This window comes from Dipteris shenzhenensis, chromosome 30 (genome assembly GCF_047967505.1).
Source record: "Dipteris shenzhenensis isolate YYH24624 ecotype China chromosome 30, Dip_SZ_1.0, whole genome shotgun sequence".
NCBI classification, from domain to species: domain Eukaryota; kingdom Viridiplantae; phylum Streptophyta; class Polypodiopsida; order Gleicheniales; family Dipteridaceae; genus Dipteris; species Dipteris shenzhenensis.
Window position 1 is genome coordinate 4,873,593 of NC_141625.1, and position 19,554 is coordinate 4,893,146.

The window sequence follows — 19,554 nt, forward strand, 5'->3', positions numbered from 1 at the left end:
TGAAAAATAAGTAAGTATATGGTTCCATAAATGAGAAATTAAGAAAGAATTGTATATTCCTTTGAGAAATATACAAGCATGGTCGGTGTCAAAAATTATCGCTCGGACTTTCCTGCTCGTAGGTTTTTGCTCGGAAACTGTCCACATCTGGGGGGTGCATAATTGAGCATTTATTCAAAGATTGTCAATCAACTCTTTGGCCTTTTATACATGTCACCTTTTGAAGGGAGGGCCAACCCTTTTCCTTTTAGCACTCTCCCTCTCTTTACATTAAAAGGCTCTAAGGCCCCTAGGGTGCCAAGGCATATTGCTAGTCTTTCCATCTCTAACTACTAGCAGAAATAGCACTTGCACTAACCATATAAGAGCACTTAGAAGCTTGGCATTAGTAGGTGTTCCTAACCAGCTCCTAAATAGCACTTTTGTTAGCCTTGCACCTCCAAGCCCTAAGCTATTTGGGGTCCAAACCCCCTTTTCGAGGCTCAAAACCTGGAGTGGCAAGGCTTAACTCCCGTGAGACACTTAACCACAGCTTGCAAGTGGAACCTACAACCTGTGAGCCTGAACCTGTAATCTGTGAGCTGGAACCTACAACTTCTGCCTATTTCTTGCAATCTTTATCCCTGGGGTATTTGGGGCTCAAACTCTCTGAGCTTGTACTGTACTCCTTCCATGGTTGCAACCGTTGAAGTAAATCATGAAGCCTAATCACCTCTAATCACTGATTACCTTGCATTTGGCGAGTATAACCATTGAAGTAAATCATGAAACTCCATGAGTTTCCACTGTACTCCTTCCATGGTTGCAACCGTTGAAGTAAATCATGAACCCTAATCACCTCTAATTACTGATTACCTTGATTAATAAAATGCACCCTTTCGCTATTCTATATGTATTTTTTTCCCAATTTTTGTTTATGGCACCCTTTTGTATGTGAAAATGTGAGCAAATATGAAATTAAATATATCCTTATGTTGAACTCACATGATAGTCACATATATTATTGAGTGACCCCCCTGAGTTTTGTAGACCTAAATGGGACCAAACTTCATAGGATGAATTTTTAGACTATATGATTACCATACTTATTCCATTTGGATGAATGTAGCCTAATTTTTCCATTTGTGTACCTACCTAGGCAAGGTATGGATTTTCCATGCTTCCATCATATCCTTGATCTCGTCCTTGAGGATTGGTACAAGAAACTAGAAACCAAATTCCTCAAAGCTCTTCAAAGTGGCAATTGATGAGGGATACAAAGTTAATTTATAGTTCATTCATCATGAATGGTTGTTCGGTATGATTAGCGGCAAATAAGCTCCATCAAATGATCTAGAATTCGACAAGCCTGATGGGGTGTGATTTGGAACAAATATGTCTTATTGGAGAAATTGTACAAATTGTAGCTGAGTGTTGCAACACTCTCTATTTTTTGATAGATATTTACTAATGTAAAGACTCTTCTCACCAATGCCAAAATTTAGAAGAGAGTAAATGACATGGTCAAGGCAATGAAGCCCATTTGGCTATAAGCTCACTATAAAAGGCCCAACCATGGTAGGTGACCTCCTCTAGAGCAAAGAAGAGCTCTCCCAATGAAGAAACAACCTCAAGTTGATGGTAAATAACTCTTCCAAGTTGTAACAGGTTTGGAACCTGTTTGGAACAAGCATCTAAAAGTTGGGCAATGAGCTTGGGAAGGCAATGTTGCAGCAAAAAATGCATGAGAAGGTAGATAACATGCTATATATAAGTCCCCAACCCAAAACAAGATGCTTTTGTCAATTTTTCCAAGCAGTAAGTCTCTTCAAGGTTGAAAGAAGGTTTTGGTAGTGAGAGGGAGCAACTAACCGAGCAAGATCGCAATGCTCTAATACCAATTATTAGAGTTGGGGTGTAAGGACACAAAGATGTGGGAAGTATTAGGAAAAATGAGAGCTCATTTTGGGGCCTGAGATAAATTGCTATATTTCTCTTTTTTTGCTTCAAAAATCGATAATATCAAAAAGCAAACTAACAAAGTACGTGTTCTAGGAAGACATTCATTCAATGAGGATACCTAAGATATTTTATTATATCTGACATGGAGTGTAGAATTTGGTATTTTTGACCTCACTGACACGTCTAGAGCAGGCCAAAACCCTCAACACGGCTTTGAAAACATTGAAAATGAACAACCGGAGGCCTAAAAAAGGCCCAAGAAAAAAAGTGTACAACAGAATGCGATTTGACAAGTTGGGTGTTCCAACTTTTAGATTTCCACGCAGCCCTTCTACTGGCCTCTAAGAAGCCATTCTCTCTCTAGTTGCAATCTTGGACAAGTCTTTTCATCCTTCTTGCCAACTTCCATCATCTTCTCTCCCAGACACATGCTTCTGCTCCCTTTCTTCTATCCTTTCCCAAATATTCATTTAAACAAAGTGTGAGAATACAAACACAAAATAAAATCATATTTCTTACAAGAGATCTAGGGAACTCAACGAGGAGATTCTAGAACTCCCACATACAAAAATTTTGACAACTCAAAGGGCTAATTGGTTAATATTCCCATTAGGGGCATCATGTCCGCTTTATGTGGGATTTGCACTCTTTGGTAGGAATTGCATCGCTTGATAAACTCGATTGCATCTCCAAAGAGAGTTGGCCACTAGAGGCCTCCCTGACCGCCTGCTATCCTGGAATGGGCTTCTTCGAGCACATCGATATATTCATGTTTGCACACGCACTTGCACATGATGTCATTCTTTCCCATGCGATATCGTTGGCTTGCAACAATTAAATGATATGGTGCTGCCTCCTTAATGAGCTTACGGGCTCTATCCCTCTTGAGGTCTTTGTCCAGAGGCAGCCTGTTTGCCAGGTAGTGGCCTATTTTGGCTGCCCATTCCGGAATTATATCAATGAGAAATAGGAGAGCATCTCGGAGGTCATCCTTGACTCTTGTTGGAGCTTCCCCATTGGGAATCCTTGAGAGCTGGTCGGCTAGGAGTGGGTCTTTCCTTTATGCACATGGACTTTGAAGTCGAAACTCCAGAAGGATTAGCATCCACCTTGTGATGTGTCCCATCATGCACGGCTTGTTAAGCAAATAGAGTAATGCTTGATGATCAACAAAAAAGACAAACTTGTTGGCTAACAGGTAATGCTTGAACTTCTTAACTGCGTAGACCATGGCCAGGCCTTCCCTCTCTATTATTGTGTAATTAACCTCGGCATCATTTAATTGCCCAACTGGCAAAGTACACTAGGTAGTCCAAGTTGTACTCCCATGGTTGGGCTAACACATATCCGATGGCAAAGTTTGAGGCATCTATGTGGACATAGAATATTAGATTCTAGTCCGAGGCCCGCAATATTATTGCTGTGGCTAGAGCTAGCTTGAGTGTTTCAAAGGATTTCTGACATTCCTTGGTTTACTCAAAGACTACTAGCAACTTGTACAATGGTCGGGCTATGTCTACGTAAACCAGGATGAATCTTCAATAGTAGCCCATATGGCCCATCATGGCACTTATGGAGCCGACTAGAGAGGCAACTTTACTCAACTGAGATCCCCAATTGGAAAACTCATGGTGAGCGGTAGTGGCACCCACATATGTTAGCCAATGGAGGTCTGATTTGACCCTTACTATCCCTTTGCTCACCTCGTAGGGTTTGAGCATGTTAAACATTCTAAGGGGCACCATCATACTCAACTCTTCACACTCAGGGGTTGCTATTTAGAATCCTATTCTTTTGGGGGCATCAATGTTGCCAGAATGTGCACCGATTATGAAAGAACTCTGGCTCGGGGAGAGGGGCATACCAAAATTCATTTGCCGCCTCCTCGCCACCCTCTCTCTCACAAGTTTGGAACTGTTTTAGGGATGCAGTCCTGTCGGTTGTGTTGGATTTCACGGTAAATAGTTTTCTTGACAGTGGATGGGTCTTGTATGTATGCAAGTCCACTCGTACGATTTGCTCCTCATGTCGTAAATAGATGTTGTCTTTGCACCAATCATGTACGAGTCCGGACATTTGCAGGAAGGGCCTACGCAGGATGGCTTCATATCTAAGCTGCTGGTGGGTAAAGTCCATGACCACAAATTGAACGGGGTACGTGAAGCCAAACACTTTACCATTAATACCCGTGACAACTGCCAAGGATTTAGTAGTTCCACTGTCGGCTAGCTTTACCACCAGATGGGTGTACTCAAGAGAAGATTTTCCCCACCTTTCCTAACATTCTATTGGGGTAAAGGCCAATGGCCTAGTCTATATCCCTTTGTACCATACATACATAATAAGAGCTTACCTTGATCTGGGTGAGTTAGCACCCACCATTTTTTGATGTTCTCCCTTCTTTGATGCTCTTCGATAAGACCTCCGCTCCATAACTGCTATCAGAGCTTGGTTGAGCGAAGCCAACAAGGAGACTGTAGCATTGCGGTGTTGTTATGACAAGAGCCCGAACTTGCTATGTGGAGTCTCCTACTACTCGTGGGCTACTCCTAGGAGCTGTATTTTGACATATACTATTGCGGTGTTGCTATGACAAGAGCCCGAACTTGCTATGTGGAGTCTCCTACTACTCGTGGGCTACTCCTAAGAGCTGTATTTTGACATATACTATCAGAGCTTGGTTGAGCGAAGCCAACAAGGAGACTATAGCATTGCGGTGTTGCTATGACAAGAGCCCGAACTTGCTACGTGGAGTCTCCTACTACTCGTGGGCTCCGCTCCATAACTGCTATCAGAGCTTGGTTGAGCGAAGCCAACAAGGAGACTAAAGCATTGCGATGTTGCTATGACAAGAGCCCGAACTTGCTACGTGGAGTCTCCTACTACTCGTAGGCTACTCCTAGGAGCTGTATTTTGACATATACTATTGCGGTGTTGCTATGACAAGAGCCCGAACTTGCTACGTGGAGTCTCCTACTACTCGTGGGCTACTCCTAAGAGCTATATTTTGACATATACCAGATCGTTTTTACTATTTCAGCCTTATATATCAAGTTGCCTGGACTGTTCCAGCAGTCTATTGCCTTGTTTGAGAGGGGAGAAGGAATATTATCCATCTACAGTCAAAAACGACCTGCTTCTCTACAATTCTAGCCTGCCCCATCTTTTCACGCAGTCTATTGCCTTGTTTGAGCAGGGAAGAAGGAATATTATCCATCTATGGTAAAAAACGACTTGCTACTCTATAATTCCATCCACTGGAAGTTGCTTTTTTTGGGCCCGAAAGTAAAAACGTCTTTTGCTTGTAGCAGACTCCAGTTGATTAAAGACGGCTCGTACATTCAGATTTCAATTGGGTTTATGCCTTCAAGTAAATGCATATCAAGTCAAAGGTTGGGTGAAAGTGATTGTTTGCGAGAGTTCTAGGATCTCCTTGTTAAGTTCCTTAGATCTCTTGTGAGATAAATTTATTTGTGAGAGTCTGAGGATCTCCTTGTTGAGTTCCTTAGATCTCTTGTGAGAAATGTGCTTGTTTTTATGTCTATGAAATTTGTTTGTGGCAATTCTAGGATCTCCTTGTTGAGTTTCTTAGATCTCATGTGGATAGATTTTTGTACGTGGAAGTTCTAGGATCTCCTTTGTGAGTTCCTTAGATCTCTTGTGATAATATTTTTGTATGTGGGAGTTCTAGAATCTCCTTGTTGAGTTCCTTAGATCTCTTGGTAGAAATGAGCTTGTTTTTGTGTCTATGAAATTATAAAATTTGTTTATGGGAGTTCTAGGATCTTCAACGATGAAGGGAATAGATGTTAGGATGGAGCTTGGGGAAGGTTAAGAGGGTGGTAGCAACAAGGATAAATGAGGTCTGTGCAGGTACTAAGGTGGCAAGAACCACGTTCTGATTACTTTCATGAATTCGGTCCACCATAATAAGGTGTCTCCTCGTCTGCATCAAAATGTTCGTTCTGCCACTTGTGCCATCAAGTGACCGCCTCACCTGTGAAGTGCATCGTGTATTCTCACACAGCTGAAAAGTAGCTTTCGAACTGGTTGAGCCACAAAATCAACACTAAAGGTTCGGTCTTATCATCATACCGAAGAAAATTGAACTTCCTAGGAAAAGAAGCTTTGATGGGCTGTGGAACTCTCTCCCTTCCCTTATCTCCCTATGGGCAAAGTAGAGAAATGAGAAGATGTCGGTCCGGTTCTTCCTTCTCCTCCCGAGTGGTGCCCTCTCTAAGCTCCCTGGCTTCTTGAGCTGCTCTCTCGCGCTCTCTCCACGGTGTCCTTTCTGGATCGTCTAGACCATAAAACAATGGGCTGTCCCTGAACTGCACCTCCCTATCTCAGGAAATAAATCTGAAGCTCTGATACGAATGTAGCAGGGAGAAAGCTTAACACACTCTCTCCCCTGCCCACTCTACCTGAGCTGAGAGAATAATGCACTCACACAAGTGGAGCTGTGGAGTGAGTGAGAATCTAAGGAAGGAATATAATGGGCCTCCAAAGAGGGAATAAACACTGACCGCCATGTGGCAGTCTGCCATGTGCCTGCTCATGTGTGTGCAGACTTCTGATGTGGCTCTGCGCTTGCTGCTGACATGACCCTGTGCTGCTGCTAACATGTCAGGCTGCAAGGCTTACTGACATGGCTGCATGGCTTGCTGGTTTGGCTGCCTGCGCGGCTTGCTGATGTGGCAGTCCAGCCACAGGCTGAGGATGCCGGTGACACCTGACATCAGCTGGCTGTATACCAGCCCCTAGTCAGCCTATGTCCAGGCCCCTGCACGAGCCTATAAAGCCCTCAAATGCTCCCTGTTCCAGCACTTCTGTGGGACACCCCAGCCCACATGGCTGGGCCTTGTAGGCAGGCCATGTGGTAGCCTGTTGTGCTGCCCACGTGGCTACTCATATTGATGCCAGCGAGGCCGCAATGTCTGCCACATGGCAAACCTAACACTGCTCTTAAGGCAGCCCTCATAAACCCTAACTTGCTGCAGATGTCACTTCGCCTTGTCCCCCTCGTATGGGGACAGTGGGGAGTCAACCCTTTTTCTCCAAGATCATAAGTCCCCCTTCCGTCTTTCATCCCTATTTTTTAAAACCAACAATGATATTGCCGCCTGCACCTCCTGCCATGTTGCAAACCCAACATTGATATACCATCATTTTCTTCCACTGCAAGAGAGAATCCGTTTCTTCTACTTTATTCTCTTGCAGAGCCACTACATCTGATCACAACCTTTGAAGAAATCCTAAGCAAGATTGTTTATCCACATCAGACAATACCCTCATATTCCAAGCACTAACTGTACAATCTTCCAGACAAGAACAATCACCCTTCCACTGCCCATCGTTTCTTTGATTCCATAACTTAACTTGGAAGCTTGTTAGATAGAGTGGCTGTCTGCTAGCCTGAGCAGCCTTTGTTTCTTTGGGGAGCTTACCCAAAGTCGTTTTCCAAGCTCGCCTTTTGCATGATTAGTCTTCCACTGCCTCACCTCTTCACGATGTTGCTCTTGGCTATTCAGTTCAAGAGTCCTCCACTCGATTGCTCTCCAGTTCCATCTGCTTCATCCCACATAAAACAAGCCTTGAACACTCTGGTAGGATCTTAGACAGGCACACACCTTAGCAAAGATAATTCATGAATGGAAACACAAGAAAATATACCATAGACAGCTATTTATCAGGAAAAGGTTCAAATTGCAACTTCTGATTCCAACGGAGACCCCCAGGAAGTATAATGTCAATTTCAAGATGGGCTTGATCTTCTTCTCATTCGTGTAGACCCTTAGGGAGATTTTGCAGATTGGGGTATAAAGTCCTCAATTGAAGATGCAAGTGTCCATGGGAATCTGGCACTGCAGAGCTTCGATGCAACAGAGTTTTTCCAACAATCAGATCCCTATACCCCTCCTTGCGAAAAAATCATGTACCCAAGAACCTGCATGCTTCCATCGGGCAAGCCATATCCATCTCCACTGCCAACCATCTTTCCAAGTCTTCATATACAGGAAACTTTCCTGTGAAAAACAAGTATACACCAATGCAAGTCAGATGAATGAAATAGATTCAAATAGAGCGCCCACAGGAACCTCATATATTCTCCCACTAACTACCCTGTTCTTAATTTGTCTGCTTACGCGGTGACATATCCAAACGGGTCTTCTCTAGTATTCATCTGTGCATGTGACCTCCAATTTGAGTCTGCCTATGAAGCTTTTCTTCCCTGTTTGTCCCATCATCACGTATGTCCTTCTCATGCTTATCCTCCTTTGTTGGCTTCTCCAAATGTGATCCTGAGCTTCTCTAGAATCAACTTCATTCTCTGGGTCTTGCATAGAGCTGGCATTCCACATGGCTCCCTTAACTGTCTTGCATGGCTAGCTCTCATGGCCTGCATGCAGACTCAATTTCTCTTATGCAGTCTTCCACCGTGTTCTTCCACGAACCCGTGACCTAGACCCATAACAAATGATGCAAGGATACAAAAGATAGTGAGAAGAGTGAAGATGATGTATGGATCAGAGTTCTCATTTTTGAAATCTAAGTGAGTGGGTGGAGAGGCTTTGGAGTTTGCATCAAAGCAGCATATGGAAGAATATTGATGAGAACCCATCAGAAAGAGAAGGCATTGTCCTCCTAGAATCTGCAACCCTAGCTTTCCAATAAAGATGTTTTTACAAAATAGCCACGTTTCTGAAAAGATTCTTCTTCATAGCTTCCAAACTGAGTTAGATCTATAAAAATCCCATAAAGTAGCTTCTTGCCTTCTTCCTTCTCTAAATATTTGCTTCATGTCTTGAAGCCAACTTCAACCCTTTTAGGCCTCAAGATGGTCTCACAATGTTTGACGATGAAACCCATGTTGAAAATCCTGTCCCAAACAGCCTCTTACTTTCTCTTTTTCCTATCTCCAACTTATAAGCATTTCAATCATGAAAATTACAAATAATCAAAGACATTTTCCTCTAAGAGTCCGGCATTGAAATTTTCAATGTAAAACTATGCAAAAATAATAACAAACATAGATGAGCATCAGGAAAGTGTGAAATGTGACATGAGGCCTCAACAGGAAGGTAGGAGTGAGGGCTCACAAAGCAGAGAGGCAGAGATAAGGGGAACCAAGGGCAGTAGGCAGGATAGAGAGGAGCACAAGGTCATAAGGAGAGGAGCAGATGCTCAGGAGCAGATATATCCACCAAGTAGGTTTAGAAGGCAAATCTAGAGAAGCCTCTGCAGTCTCACCTTTGCCAGTCTGCTTCACAATCCTACATCGAGCCTTGAGAAGCATAAACTGATTTGGCATACTGTTCTTTCTTCTTCCCTACTATCTGCACCCAAACTATGCCTGAGGGATCTCCCCATGGTCCTTTGTAAACCGTGAGGGAGAGGGGTTGACACTAGCCCCTCCAGTCGCTTTTGATCCCCTTCCTTGCAAGTGAGGATCAAACCCAAAAACAAGAAGACAGAACAAGCTTGATGACCACACCCTCTGCATCTTGTCCACCTTCTACCAAAGCTCCCTGCCAAAAAGAGCCTCCATCCTCCCTCGTCCATGAGAACCGGGGCCAGCCATAAAGGGGTCTCAAAAGACAGTGCTGAAGTGTACCAATAGACCCAATGTTATGAATCTACTCCCGCGTAAGACCAAAGAAACAGAAAGTCATCGACCGGAAAGGACGAAATATGATGTTTTTTTGCAAAAAAAGGAACCTTCTATTAATGCTTAGAAAACCTCTGTACATACAAGTCAACAGCCCCAAAGGTGCTGAGTATGGGAGAAACAGGAAAAACCTGGCTGAAAAAGAAAAACCCAGCCTGTTCCAAGGAACTCAGCTCACTGCCTAGGGAATCTCTAGGACGGGTTAAAACCAAGGAGGGGGACTATACAACCAGCGAATCCCTTGCGGCGCGAGAATATAGAAAAGACTTGCAGGCCAAGCCTTGCAGAAACGTGCCCGCCTCGCATTGGTCACCCTGGAACTTGGGGTCCCGCGCTTCCATGTGGAGCAGAGGGTGTAATGATGTCCTGCCACCCATCACTAGGCTGCAGCAGGCCACCCAAATGTTCCATGCAGTAATGCTAGACACCACCTCCCACACGCTGTCCTCTGGCGGAGGAGGAACTGGACTGGAAGGGGGATCGCCTCGTGAAGCTCGATCCTCTGGATGCTTTGTCCCTAGATCCTATATGCAAGAGAAACCTCGTCTATGTGGAAAGCATGGCCTCCCTCTCTCAACCAAGCCGCCATACAGCAGGTGAGATCCCTCTGACCCCAAGCACTGTAAACTGGCCACAATCCGAAGGGATCCCATACAAATCCTTTGTGCTCTAGGACAGCTCCGTAAGCAACGAGGTATAACAGTGACATCGCCCATCCACCTACATCTGCTCTTGTGGACAAACCACCGTGGGCGGCCAGCCAGAAGAAATAGGATACCTTCCAAGTCGCAAGCTAGACCAAAGGCACGTCCAAAACCTAGATCTGACCTCCTGAGGAACCTGCTGAACTGTCCCGTGTCTCTCCCTCGATGGGGTCCAAGTCGATGCCTCCATATGTAGCCTCTGTGCAATCCATGTAGAGAAGGAGAAAAAGCACACCTCCTCCACTCGCTTTGTGTGGCCTACCTTGGAAGGCCAGTACCACTATCCCAGATCCCACTGGACCTCCCTCAAAGGCCAGCCCTCCCAAAGCCACAGGCGCCACCTGGGGGCATCGAGAATGCTAGGGGGGCGATGTGCCACTCTTTTGCCCAATCTGCCCACTACCCTGATCATCTGCTAGTGTATCTCGTACAGGCTCCTGTCCATCTCTAGATCCCCTTAGTGATCACCTGGAGTGACCCTCCCGACCCTACATGAAAGAAGCCAAGGTGATCCCTGCCACGCTAAATCATAGTCCTCGGGGGTACCCTGGTCCTGGAAAATTGTCCTAGCCATCTGCTATCCACCCATGTGCAGAGTCCCTCCCACCAAGACTCAGGGCTGGCAAAGCCAATCTCCCTCATCCACTGTCCTGCCCCGCACATGTGAGCTATGGCTCCAAGTCTCGCCTCTACCTCCATGGGAAGTCGGCTGCATCAACCAAAGCAGCTAGTCGGGGCTGGCGGTGTCCCCTGTGCCCAACCTATGTGAGTCCGCTGTCCCAACATAAGCCCATCCTGATCTCTAATCTTGGGATGCCATACAAGGGGCCTGACGCTCGGATTGTTGCCACTGCCCCCCTGTGCGTGGGGTATTCCTGAGAAGCCCGCGTTGCAGTAGAAGCTTCCAAGGTTCTGCGTCTGGGGTTAGACCACGCTCAACTAGCTTGCCCAAAAGGGCCCAGCTCTGCATCTCTGAATCTATGATGCCCAAGCCTCCAAGCCTCTGCGGCATGATCACTGTTTGCCGAGTGACTCGGGCTCTAGTGTTCCTCATGCCATTCGACCCTGTCCATAAGAAATTGCGCACCAAGTTCCTAAGCTGCCCTATACATCCTCTGTGAAAACACCAACAAGAGGCTATATGGGGTGAGAAGGACTTGGTTTGGCACTAGAGCGCGGCCTGCTAGGGAGAGTTTGGTCGAGCTCTAGTAGAGGAGCTTGTGCCGAAAACACTCTAGAACTAAGGCAATCTGCTGCTCTACTATGATCTCAATACCCACCTGACATCCAAGGTACCTCGTTGTCTGTCCCTGTAGTATCCAGCGAAAGGCAAAGGCACTCTCCCAATCTCGTATCTCATGTGTCTCCTCAGCCCCTGTGAAGAAGCGGATATACTTGGTTCAATTGATTTGAGCACCAGAGGCCTCACAGTACATAGCTAGGGCACCCTTGACTGTCTCCACGCTCGTTGTGGTTCCCTCCACATATAGGGCCGTATCATCTCCAAAGAAGCAGCTCCTCATCCTGCTTGATTGGGAGCCTCATCCCTATGAGACCTGCCACTTGCGATCTCAAGAAGTATCCCAGCGCCTCTGCTACGAACAAGAAGAGGAAGGGTGCGAGGGGACAGCCCTACTAAATTGTGTGGGAAAGAGAGAGAGTCACACCCGTATGGCCTCCGATGAGCACTTGGCTAGTGCTCCTGGCATAAAGCACGGAAACCCCTCTGATCCATCTGTTTAAGAAGCCCAACCTCGGCATAGTGCCCTCCAAGAACGACCACTCCCCCCTATCGTAAGCCTTCCGAAAATCCAAGAGAATGATGGCAAGAGGCTGTGAAAGTAGCGGGAGATAGACTATCCTCACTCTCTCTCCTACCCAATACTAACTGCAGCTGCAAGATGATGCACTCAATACACAAAGTGAGCTGTGGATGTGAGTGAGAGAATCAGAGGGAGAGAATGTAGTGGACCTGCGAAGAGGAAATAGATACAACTGAATAATGAATGCCCAAAGGGCTGAATACAACTGTATGAAGGGGCTGAAACCCTCATTGCAAAACTAGAAGACTAGACTACCTAGAGGAGGTGAATCCTCACTAGATCGCTAAAAAGGATGAGGCTACCTTGCTGGTCTGCCGCAGGGAGGCCTGACTCTGCTGCTCTGAAGGCTTGAAGGCTTGAAGAGTAAATGAAGAATGAGGGCCTAAGGCTGCCCTTTTATAGGCTGATAGGTCAGCCTGGCCGAGTTGGTCAACACCGACCGTTGACCTGGTCGGTCAAAAAAGACGGTGACAAAAAGTCAACGCGTTCACTTTTGACCAAAAAGTCAACTCTGTTTGTTGACCTACGATGACATGGCGTTGACTACCTGTTGATTGTGTGCTGATTGCTGATTGCGCAGGGCTGCCTGAATGGCTGTATGGACGTCTACGTAGCCGTTGACTTGGCTGCCTACGCTGGCACTAGCTAGCATGGCCACGGGCGTGTGGATGCTCGTAACAACGACTCCTCCTTGGCCTAGTCCACTGCCTCCCAGGAGGTAAAGATGTTAACTAGGATGCTGCGCCCTGAACAAAGCCGGTTTTGTGTCATGGATGATGTCAATGAGGTGGGGCCGCAACCGCAAACTCAAGATCTTGGCTAAGATCTTGCAAGTAGTATCAAGCAGAGTGATCGGTCTCCACTGCCGAATGTCTGACCTGTCTCCCCCCTTTGGAGATCAAACAAATCCAACCTCGACTCAAGACTCACAAACAGCACCTGTGTCAAAAATCTCCTCGCAAGCTAAGCGGAGAGGAGTAAGAATGGTCTCCCAGAAGTTCCGGAAGAAGGCCGGAGTCCAGCCATCTTCGCTTGGACACTTCTAGGTGGGGAGGGCCTTGAGAGTTTTCCAAAGCTCCTCATACGTGAGAGGCGCCTCTATTCTCCTACACAACTCCAACGCGACTACTCTCGAAATCTGATCCCAAACTGCCTCGCGGGCCAAAAGACTGGCTGAAGATGACTCCTCAGCCTGGAACAGCTAACTATAGTGACTCCAAAGGTCACACGAAAGGAAGGGGAAGCTCTAGGCGCCAGCGCAGGCTGGCCTCAGAGATGGCTCTGGATCCATCACGTGAAAGGAAGGAGGGAATAGGCGCAAGGAAAGGGAGAAGTGAAGAGGGGGAGCGGGAAAGCTATCGAGGGCTGAAGATAGGCAGAAAAGGGGCAGCGATGGAGCAGGAGCAGAGGGCTAGTACCACAAAATATGATGTTTCGTTACCATGTCCTCAACAGTGAAGCCACGGTATTGCGGGAAGACGGGGGAAACAAAGACGAAATGGGCACCAAGATATATAAAGCCCTGCTCAAGCAAGTCTCCCCAAAGGTGAGCTGGAAGGGAAAACCCCCGTCCATAACTGGTGACCTCCTAAAAGTGGGTGTTTATGTGCCTTGAAATTCCAGAATGCAGCTTTCAACCTGGTGCTTGCCCTATGGGAAGAGAGGAATTTCGATGGCAATAGGACATTGGGAGTCAATAGAGCCGCCATTGAGCAGCCCACAGCTCAAGAAATACTGCAGGGAAGGACAAGGGGAGGCCTAAAGAGGAAGAGGGAGAGGCAGGATGACATGCAAGTGTGGCACAAGAGTCTGCTGAGGGAAGGAGAGGGGAACCGGGGCTGCGGGCTAGGAGCCTGGATGCATCCAGCCAAGGAGCCACGAGGGAGGAAGGAAATGATGCGGAGGGGGAGGAGGAGCAGGAAGGACAGCAGCAGGCTAGGTGCAGCCCAAGGAGGAGCAGCAGGTGAAGAGGGGAGCAGTAGGCAAGAGGAGACGAGAGGGAAGGAAGAAGGGAGGCATAGGTGGAGAAGATGGCAGGGTGGAGGAGGGGGGGAGCTGGCTAGAGGAAGGCGAGATCCAATCATGGCAGACATACTACTTAAGCAAGCATCGCGACTACCCCTTCTATGCATAAGCCTCTCTGCAATGCCACCACTTCAGCCTGAAGGCTTTCTACAAGACAGCTCCAAATAGAAAGAATCATTAGTGAAAAGAAAAGATTTTCCCCAGTCTACCTTTCTTCCTAAAATCTTATACAATAAACTGCTTACATTCAACTCAAGAGAACCAAAGCCGTCAAAGTAGAGTGAGTATGAAACGGGTGGTACAGAATCAAGCTTGACATTAATAACATACAATGATAATTTAGGACCTGCTTCAGTTTCTTCTAAAGGCGAACAATAAGGTAGGAGAATTGGAACAATACCATGTACAATGATACATTCAACCACTATATGCCAGGTTGAAATTTCAGGTCATACGTTAAGCCACATTGAACACTGACGGTATCGTAGAGTTGACAGATAAGATAGAAGTTATTTGTGATTCCATCGATCTTTGAAACCTTGAGCGACTGCCGTGGTCTGGACGACTAGGGCATACTTCCGAGTTTAAGATCAAAAGAGAATCCTTTGCAAAGATCCCATACACAGTACTTGTAATCAGGGCAGTCCACTATCCGACGCCATACAACTTCTCCACTGGAAAGACTACAAACCACCATTGTTTCAGGACCCTTGCATAAAAAAAAGATATCATGCGTGCTTCCAAATATCTTCACCAAGGCCGTGTCTTCGAATCCCCAGTACAGATCTTCAGGCATCTTAGCGATTTCTAACCATTCTAGTGTAATGAAATCAAATTTGAAGATAATAAACGTTGAGCAGGAATAGCTAAGAACTGATTTTTTCAGTCCCCCAATCAGAAGAAGGCACCCATTTGCACCCAGTAAACGGGGATGGCGGACAAGAGCAGGAATTTCTCCCCATTCTCTTGGATTTAAGACAGCCCAAAGACACCTGCGAAAATCGACTCCGTATCCGAGATGACCTTTTACTGCACTGAGGGTGCCTAAGTTCGAGAAAACAAGTTTCCAGCTTTGCCACCAAAGTGATCCCTCATCTCTGAGACCATACATTGCGCCATCGCATATTACAGGGCTGCGTGGTCGTACAGGCTCCCCGATGTTTACGTAAACCCAATGCTCGTTTTCAGAGTCATAAACTGCCAAGAGATCGGAGCTCATAACGTAAATTGTATAAGATCCGTCGTCCTTCCGCTCCATTATAGCATGCGGCTGGACAAGTTCTAACTGCAGATCGGGAAGCTCCTTGAAAGTTTTGGTGAAAGGGTTGCAAATGCACATAACGTTCTTATCAACAGCTTTACTAGCCACACACAGCAGTCCACCGGCCGCGGCCACAACAATGTCAAATTGAGGAGGAAGAAAGGCCAGTGAGATTTGCCTCCACCTGTGGGAGGCGGTATCGTACAACAGGAGAGCTCTCTCATCGCGAAAACCTAATCCGTCAAAGACAGTGATCCATTTTTCCTGATGGTCCCTTCCATCGTAAGCCCTGAGAAAGTGATGAGACGTGAGGACCTCGTTGCACCGTCTACAGACGAGGCGATAACGGAAAACATCGTGCACGGGAAGGAAAGAAAAAACCCGTTCGAGAACTTCTTCGGGCAAGAAGCGGAACATTTTTGCACCAATCTCAGCTGCAGAAGAAGGAAGTGTCACGATGAGAGCTTGTTCCGCTTCCTCCTCGATGCTCATCGATGCTTGTGTTGTCAAATGAATCGTTTGGCCGGCGTCTTCCATATTGCTACTGATCAAAAACTTCTAGGTTAGAATCCATAGCCGCAGCAGCAGCATCCAACAACTGATGAATGGTTGTTACCGACCTGTAACGGAAATGTCTTCAAGCAAGCAGGAAGAGCAAGCCTATTGTAGACATTTCGAAACAGGCCATCCCAAAATTTGTCAAAGCCATCATTTCGTGAATCTTGCCACACACATTCGAATCTTTTTTCGTAAGATTCTAGTCTTCATTAGTGATCAAGTGGTATTACAAGCCCCAAAAACGCAGGTCATTTCAGCAAGAGAGTTGGCCAGAGAGCTCAAAAAACGGAATGCCATCCATGCCCTGAATGTGTCTATAGCTCACAAGGGAAGCATTCCCCATGTGGATGACTTGGATTCTCTAAATTTGCTGATGTACTTGTTGATATGCCATCCCAAGAGGGTTGTGGATCATGCCATTGTTTTGGAGCCTGGGCAATAAGCCCATAAACAAAGCTCCATACCGTCTTTCTAAAGTTGAGCAGGAGGAAGTGGCAGTTGAGCATCAGTAATTTCTGGGAGATGTGTCTGTTTGTATTGGGTCCTCTACATGTAAGAATACAAGTTGTGCATATTACATTATTTTAAATTTCTCCCAATGCTAAATGCATAGTTTTGCTTGAATTTTCCCATTTAAAAAAAACATTATGGTTGCATCAAATCAATCCTTGTAGCTAGAGATCAAGGTGGTTGTAAGAGTTCTACACCATACGATCTTTAATGGCATGCCATGAGCTATAGAAAAAATTCATCAAAAACTCACAAAACTCCAAAAATGTACTCGCAAAATGCCAAGCCTGGGGTTTCCCTTCATGCCTCACTTGCTCACTTGGCGGCCTCCCCAGCGTCGGCCTCAACGACGCAGGGAGGCCCTCTAATTGAAGGTTCTACTTTGAGAAGCTGAATATTTTTCAAAATTCCCAGTTATTTTTCTCCCACTTTCTCTCTCTCCTCCTCTTCTTCTTCTTCTTCTCTCTCTTTCTCAGTCCCCTTTTCCGTTCACCATCCAGTTGCACTTGCTAGTTGTATCCCTTGAAATCCCCCCATCTCTCTCTCTCTCTCTCTCTCTCTCTCTCTCTCTCTCTCTCTCTCAACTTTCGATTCGCCCCTCTTTCGCACACCATGTCAGGCAGGCCACATGAATAAAATTCATCTTGTTTTTTAAAACATGAGTTGCCAGATCTACTAGCGCGTGTTCACATGCAAAAGGTGGTTTGCAAACCAAGAATTTCAATTTAGGTTCACACGTGGCAGTTTTGGAGGGAAAACCTAGCTACTGCTTTATTTTTTCTAAAAACATGAGTTGCCAGATCTATTAGAGCATGTTCAAGCACAAGAGGTGGTTTGCAAACTAGAAATTTCAATTTGGGTCGCCTTACCTACCGCGCACTTCTTCCAAACTACAATGAATTGCTCTTCCACCAGCGAGCCGATCTTCTGAGAGACCATTTCTAGGATTAGCAAATTACCCTGCATTATGTTTTTGTACACCAATCTGGTCATAACCTTGCACAGCGTTGTCTTTTCAAGCTTCCATTGATTAACCCTCCAATCAAGGGCAGGGACTGAGTTTGTAGGCCAAGACTCTAAAATCATTTCCTGAACAACTAGCCTCCCCATCCATTAATTTATGTTTAAGCCATAATTCCTCTAGCGGGATCCAATCTGCTATGTGGATGCACTAGATATCGAGCAAAATTTTAATTCCCTTCCTGAAAACACTCCGGGCCCGAGGGAGGTCATGCAGAGCAAATGGATCTTCCTCGCTCTTGGACACCCTCCTCCACCAAATACTCTCATAAAGTCTAGCATTGCACCATAGACCTTTCCATCCAACCTAATATAAGGGATGGCTTGATTCTAGGCAAACACCAACCCTCCCACTAAATCAGACCCTTGGATGCACAGAGGGAACCTGAACACAAATTATCATACCAGAAGAGATCCACCCACATCCCCAGCCTGATGCCTTTACCTTTCTCGATGAAGAATTTGGAGATGACCACCCATGGAGTTTCGAACGTTTTTGGAAGCCATTTGCATATCAAAGCACTGTTACAACTGCTAATATTGGACAGCCCTGAGGCCCCTTAGGGATTTCAGCAGCTCCCATGGGATGAAATGCATTTTTCTCCTCCCACATTCTCAGTCCATAGGAAGGCTCGGAATAGCCTCTCCAGTTCTAACCAATGATACTTTCTAAAGCTCCAGAGTGTGTGTGGTTGCAGCATTAGTAAGGATATGTTGGATCAGTAATCTAGCATTTTGTCAGGGAACCAATCAAACCGTTGTCTTATTCTGACACCCAAGCCTAGGGGAGTACCTAGGTACCTCACAATCTCACCCCTTTTAATCATCTCGACTTGTAACTCAGCCAACTAGCCCAGGGGAGTTTTATTGCGCTGCAGATGGCAAATTTCTTTGGCCATCTACAAGGAGAGGCCGAGGCTCTACAAAAAGTGTCGAGCATAATGAACAACCAATTTACACTTGCTCCGTAAAGGATATCAAGTCATCCGCACGTGAGCATTTGTAGGTAGAGATGATCGCCTATGGGGAGGCAGATGCCACGAAGATTCTTAGCCTCGGCTTCCTGACTAATCATGTGAATAAGCGGGACTGTCCCCAAAGCAAATAGGAGGGGCACCAAGGGATGTCCGTGCATGATTGACCTCTGGAGCTCAAAAGGGGTTACCACACATCCATTGATACAAAGGCCAAAGAGAGATGCTACCTTTTGACAAAACCTTGCACCAAAACCCAACTTGTCAAGATGGATGTGGTCATATGCCTTATCAAAGTTGACTCCAAAAAGCACCACTCTTTGACACATAATACATGTGAGATCAAGTGCTACTGAAACGTTGAGTATGTTTTAGAATATATATGTCCCTTTTACGAAGCCATTCTAGACTCTGTCAAACTACTGGGCACACACTTCCCCAATTCTCAACACTAGGGCCTTGATAATGACTTTGTACAATGTGTTCAACATCGTGATAGGGCGCCAATCACCCACTTTTATGCATCGTAGCCTTTTAGGGAAGAGCTTCATTAAACCATATTGACGTGCATTATATAATATCCAAGATGCCACTGGACATAAATGGCATGTTGATATGGCCCTTTCCCCTAAAGGGGGGCCATATCATCAATTGCATTTTGATTGGTTGCACAACGGAATACATTTTCCTGGGTACACAAATATATATCTCAAAGAACCAGTGCGGTGGCTTTCATAGATCTCCTTCTATTTTCCAACGCGCTAGTCATCATAGACTTCCTCCTATAATATGTAAAAATAGGTAACGGAGCTATAACTCCAAGAACCAGGTTTGGTAGGTGGTGGTCTCTCCAAGACAACCTTGAATTCTGGGCGATGACAGGTCGTTAGGCTAGAGATTGTGCTAAGGTGATGCTTAGAATGATAAATTGCATCTCATTATTATGCAAAAAACCAGCGCGGTGGTCTCTCCAAGCCAACCTATGATTCGCATGGGCTGCAGGCAAAGATGCGGCAAAAGGTTGCACAATGATAGGTGGTTAAGCCAAAGAATACGCTGCGACAGTAGT

The 19,554-nt window shown here is 45.9% G+C and overlaps 1 protein-coding gene across 1 annotated transcript; it reads right to left on the bottom strand.

The window, feature by feature from the left end:
* Positions 1-14,466: 14,466 nt before the first annotated feature.
* Positions 14,467-16,333, bottom strand: LOC147881632 (SKP1-interacting partner 15-like). The gene is made up of 2 exons (XM_087401189.1): positions 16,044-16,333; positions 14,467-15,967 (listed from the first exon to the last, which is right to left on the bottom strand). The coding sequence occupies exon 2, from the start codon at positions 15,958-15,960 to the stop codon at positions 14,728-14,730; it is 1,233 nt and encodes a 410-aa protein (XP_087257315.1). The 5' UTR covers positions 15,961-15,967; positions 16,044-16,333; the 3' UTR covers positions 14,467-14,727.
* Between the last annotated feature and the right edge of the window lie 3,221 nt (positions 16,334-19,554).